This window comes from Lathyrus oleraceus, chromosome 5 (assembly GCF_024323335.1).
Source record: "Lathyrus oleraceus cultivar Zhongwan6 chromosome 5, CAAS_Psat_ZW6_1.0, whole genome shotgun sequence".
NCBI classification, from domain to species: domain Eukaryota; kingdom Viridiplantae; phylum Streptophyta; class Magnoliopsida; order Fabales; family Fabaceae; genus Lathyrus; species Lathyrus oleraceus.
In genome coordinates this window covers 587,454,545-587,459,685 of record NC_066583.1, presented here as the reverse complement: position 1 = coordinate 587,459,685, position 5,141 = coordinate 587,454,545, and the positions used below count along the sequence as shown (strand labels likewise).

The following is a 5,141-nucleotide window of genomic DNA, read 5'->3' as shown; positions in this document are numbered from 1 at the left end:
AACTTTTTATATTTTTTTATATAAAATTATTTTTAAAAAAAATATGAAAAATTTCTTTACAGTTTTTAAAATATTCTTTTTTAAAATCTTCATTCCTCTCCAAACACACCTTAAAAAAGTTACAAACTAGAGTACATATATTTTTATTTATTGTTTGAAATTATTTTGGTGAAAGAATAGAGCATTATTATTTAGTTTTTTATTAATATAAGAGAATAAATTCCACCCCATTAATTAGGATTCCAATTAAAATCAGAGGAAGTTTTGTATGAATTTATTCAACACAAAGATGCAATTTGTATTGTGCATTGTCTTCTGCGTGAATCTGCACTGTGGAATGCAACTTGTATTGTGCAGTTTCTTCACCCCAAACGCCGCCCCTAACCCTGCCTTCCGATCACTTTTCTGCGCTCCTCCGATCAAACGCCGCTAAAAGTCCTTCCGATCACTTTTCTCCCTCCTCCGACCAACGTGCGTTCACCGTGTAACTGTAAGTTGCTACTAGGTTCCTTCGATAATAAGCTTTACTATAAACGCATTTCGTTAATTTTAATTACCTGATTAGTTACGCATTGCGTTAATTTTAATTACCTGATTAGTTGTATTTCACAATTTGAGTAAACAACTCTAATAAGAGTCACACTCTAAGCTATAATACTCCATACTACACATGATTATACCTTCATTTTCCATTTCAATTTTTCTGTTAAATACCAACAACATAACTGAATAGTTGAAACTAGAGACAGAGTGAGTGAGGGCATTATTTTCAGTTGAAACCATTTCTGTCTATTCATTTTCCCAATGGAGCTTCGTCGTAGTCAATGCATTTCCAACGCAAGATCATCTGGTATTCTTAATCTTCCAATTTTCCTTTTCTTTCAAATCTTTCTGTTGAGTGCATGTGTTCATCATACCCTTTTCTTGTTCGTTTCTTGAATCTTTTCAACCTTCAATGATTTTCTTTTCGTTATACGGTTACAAAGCTGATATTAGGAGAAACAGAAAATAATTGACTTACGTTGAAAACTCTGATTATTATAGGATGATATTGAAATGTTTATGAGTCAACGCCTCTCTATGTATTATTATAGTGGAGATTTATCTGGTGATTTCATTCTATTGTAGGACCAATTTTGAGGAGATACATAGAAGAAGAAAATGCAGGAGAATCGAGAAGTATTGTTGTTGATGAAGTAATAGAGAACAAAGATAACAATGAACCGCCAATGGTTCAGGTTCCGCAGCAGCCACTTCCCATTGATAACTATAGGGAAAAAGATTATAAGAGTGAAATGTTGAATGAAACTGCGGAGGCCTCCTCTGATTTCATTCTACCTTTGCTTAGATTCCAAAAGGAATGGTTGGCTTGGGCTTTGAATCAGGAACAAATATACAGAGGTGGAGTGCTTGCGGATGAAATGGGAATGGGAAGGACCATTGAAGCAATTGCCCTTGTCCTTGCCAAACGAGAACTCCAACAAAATGGATTTGTATTTTCACAATCACCTTTACCATCTTCTTCTGAAGCGTTGCCATTGATTGAAGGAACTCTTGTCATTTGCCCCGTGGTAGCTATCACTCAGTGGGTCAATGAGATTGACCGATGTACTTTGAAAGGAAGTACCAAGGTTCTAGTTTATCATGGGGCTGACAGAATTAAGAATTGGGAACAGTTCTCCAAGTATGATTTTGTGATCACTTCATACTCTATTGTTGAATCTGAGTGCAGGAATATGTCGAATTGGCGTGACAGAAATTGTGAAGGACCTGGTTTTGTTAGACAAGCAAAACACTCCAAGCAAGTTAAGAAAAATAAATCAAATGCTATGCCAGCTCTACACGCTGTAAAGTGGCAGCGAATCGTACTAGATGAGGTCAATTTTGATTTAGTGTCTGTTTCTGTGTTTTGAAAATGAGTTTTCTTTCTTCCATTTTACCTACATTTTTTTCCGCATATTTATTAAACATCAGGCACGCTATATAAAAGATAAACGTTCTAAAACCACTCAAGCAGTTTTTGCTTTAGAATCTACATACAAATGGGCACTAAGTGGCACTCCATTTCAGAACCGTCCTCGAGAGTTGTATACTCTGGTAAATTTGCAAAGCTTTTTTGGCCGTAGTTCTGTGATATACAAGACTTATGTTTTAAAGATATTTTTATCGAAATTTCATGCGTGCAGATAAGGTTCCTACAGATAAATCCTTATTCCTATTACTTTTGCAAACACTGTAATTGTAGAGTTCTTCAGCACAGGTATGGTGATTCTTTTTATATAATGAGTTGTGTGCATTAGCAAGCATTAGTCATACATGAAGCATATATGAAAAGATAGGGTCTAGCAGCATTCGTTGTTTGAAAATGCTTGTTTCTCTTTAATTGTTAATTTTGAGTTTGTTTTCTTGTTGTCTTTGTTTACAGGTATGAATTATGTTCAGACTGCTCCCATGATTTTCGGGATCATTTCAATTGGTGGAAGAAAGTAAGTTCTACAGTTTCTTAGCCTTTTCTCCAAGGAGACAGAACTCATATTTGCAATTTTCAGTTACAAAAATAGGCCGGAGAAATAGTTTCAGCTGACATATTCTTTATTATTTTTTTGATCTTGCTTAGTACATTGCTAAACCAATTGAATCTTCTCGATCCAATGATATTTGTGGGAAAAAAACTATGATATTGCTCACACACACAATTTTGAAAAACTTGGTACTAAGACGCACAAAAATAGGCAGGGCTGCTGATCTTGCACTTCCACCTAGAATTGTAAGTTGTTTCCCATGTGGATAATGTTCAATTTTTAATACTGAAAAACTAGATGTAAATTTCTTCTATGTTTTTCTGTAGGTTTCAGTGAGAAGGGATTTCTTGGATAGAGAAGAGCTCGACTATTATGAAACATTATACAAGGAATTTCAAGCAAAATATAATAGGCATGTCATTCTTTTTCTTAGCAGTCAAGAAAAATACCATGAAGTTTAACTAATTCTCATAAGGCAAAAGGACAAAAGGGAGGGGGAGGGGGAGATCCATCTTTAGAAAAATCATATACATAAATCCTGTATTTTTTTTATTGATATGCTGTTTCCTTTACAGATATGTTAGAGAAAATACTATGGGGGATCACCGTTTTGAAATCGTTGGCCTAATCACACGGCTGCGTCAGGTGGACAAATTTTCTACTACAGTAAATCAGTTTTATGTTTTTTTCCACCTGCAATACAACTTTTTCCCCCTTTTATATCTGGAATGTTGATTAAGAGTGACATGCTTTATGAATATGTATTATATTGGGATGGACGTCAAGCTCTCAACGTCTAACAAATATTCCCGAAAAATATGATTGTATCTTGTCTATTTCATTCCATGTGTTCAAGTGAAACTAATTTGTTGATGAATAATTAAGATCTGCATTTTTACATATCCTTAAATGCACAGGTAACAAATCATCGATACCTTGTGGAATTTTCTCAAAAAGAGGAGTTAAATGCTGAAGATCTGGCAAGTAGTGCAGCTGACAAACAAGAAAGTGGCATTTGTCATAAGCCAGAAGAAGATCCTGTTGATTTAACTTCCAACAAGGATGTTAGGGATGACGATGATAAAATCATGGTTAAATATTTCAGATCCTCAAGAATTTTAAAAAACATTGAGCTTGAGAACTTTCAGACAAGCACTAAATTAGAGGCTTTGGTATGTAGTGTTGAGTGATTAGTCACGTTGTAAATGTTCTCTTTTCTGGTTTCCTGTTTCATTTTACTGTCTCCGACATTCCTTTATGCCTTAATGAATTAAATGGTTGTAGAGAGAAGAAATCAGATTCATGATTGAAAGAGATGGTTCTGCAAAAGGGATTGTTTTTAGCGGGTTCTCATTATTCGTAGATCTTATATACTACTCTTTGTACAAGGTGAATTAATTTTAAACTTCTATTCTATTGATATATATATATATATATATATATATATATATATATATATATATATATATATATATATATATATATATATATATATATATATAAAATGCATCAGTATGATAGCAAATGCATTAACTGCAGTCTGGAGTATCTTGCGTTCGGTTGAATGAAAACATGTCACAGGACGCACGGGATGCTGTTGTTCATAGATTTAATGTTGAACCAGACTGCAGAATTTTTGTCATGACCTTTATGGCTGGTGGTATTGCACTCAATTTGACAGTAGCATCACATGTGAGCATTTTCATGTTGCTTTTATATTCAAATAAAATAGGGTAGTTAAGTTTCTTGGAATTAAGATAAAATTTGTGTTGGTTTGTTGGATGTGGACAGGTTTTCATTATGGACCCTTCTTGGAATCCAGCTTTAGAGCTTCAGGCTCTAGACAGAATTCACGGAATTCACGGAATTGGGCAATATAAACCTACAAGGTTTTGGTTCTTGCTCTTTAGCATTCTCAAGTTAAAAAAATGAAAGTAACAACCTATGTAGCACCGGCGCTTCAGAATAAAGGCGTGTCCCTTGTCCATCTGTGTGTCATAGGTAAAAACTATGTCTTCATGAACTGACACTTTTTTTTACAGAGTTGTGAAGTTTGTCATTGCAAACACAGTTGAGGAGATGATTTTGAAGGTACAGGAGAAGAAGAAACAAGTTGTTCAAGGGTAAGTGTGATGCGTGAAGTATAGAGTTAAAGTTGATCGAAATGGTTCTTCTGAAGCTGTGGAGCAATTGTCATTTGGGGACTTTGAAATCTATATATATGCTAAATGAGTAGAACAAAAATGTATTTGTTTAATGTATGAACATCTATATCGAATAATGTATGAACTTCAAATGAATTGCGTCTATTGTATAATGTTTGTCTCTTTCAAAAAATATTTCTCAATCTTTACCCTTTTTAGATTACACATTCCGGATCGAATAATGTATGAACATCAAAAGTTAACTTTATTTTTTTCCCAATTGGAGTATAAAATTATCGAATTTTTCAAAAAATTTGAAAATCATAAAATATATCAAATTTATCAAAAATCTATTAGTGTTAACTTAATTTTTTTTATAGATGTGCTCGATATGAACTACTGAATTTTATAAATTTAATATTAGATTTTTGAAAATTTTACTATCTTCTTTGAAATTTTTTATTAAATATTTTTT

General features: G+C 33.4%; 1 protein-coding gene across 3 annotated transcripts; it reads left to right on the top strand.

The window, feature by feature from the left end:
• The first annotated feature begins 733 nt into the window (after positions 1 to 733).
• Positions 734 to 4,831, top strand: LOC127086724 (ATP-dependent helicase rhp16). Of its 3 annotated transcripts, none has more exons than XR_007789591.1 (13): positions 734 to 850; positions 1,129 to 1,877; positions 1,975 to 2,097; positions 2,187 to 2,260; positions 2,426 to 2,486; positions 2,618 to 2,767; positions 2,849 to 2,934; positions 3,098 to 3,167; positions 3,440 to 3,694; positions 3,807 to 3,911; positions 4,062 to 4,214; positions 4,314 to 4,523; positions 4,594 to 4,831. XR_007789591.1 is itself a non-coding variant. In XM_051027517.1 (13 exons), the coding sequence occupies exons 1-13, from the start codon at positions 805 to 807 to the stop codon at positions 4,647 to 4,649; spliced, it is 2,055 nt and encodes a 684-aa protein (XP_050883474.1). In that variant the 5' UTR covers positions 734 to 804; the 3' UTR covers positions 4,650 to 4,831. The 3 variants fall into 3 exon arrangements, 2 of the variants coding, with proteins under 2 accessions (XP_050883474.1, XP_050883475.1); XM_051027517.1 differs by having other exon boundaries at positions 4,314 to 4,411; positions 4,565 to 4,831; XM_051027518.1 differs by having other exon boundaries at positions 4,314 to 4,493; positions 4,565 to 4,831.
• Positions 4,832 to 5,141: the final 310 nt, after the last annotated feature.

Excerpts from the sequence above, each read along its gene's own strand:
- LOC127086724 (XM_051027517.1), top strand. The coding sequence starts at position 805 with ATGGAGCTTCGTCGTAGTCAATGCATTTCCAACGCAAGATCATCTG. Across the intron at positions 2,261-2,425 it reads TGTAGAGTTCTTCAGCACAG|GTATGAATTATGTTCAGACT; the intron begins GTATGGTGATTC and ends CTTTGTTTACAG. Across the intron at positions 4,412-4,564 it reads GGGCAATATAAACCTACAAG|AGTTGTGAAGTTTGTCATTG; the intron begins GTTTTGGTTCTT and ends TTTTTTTTACAG.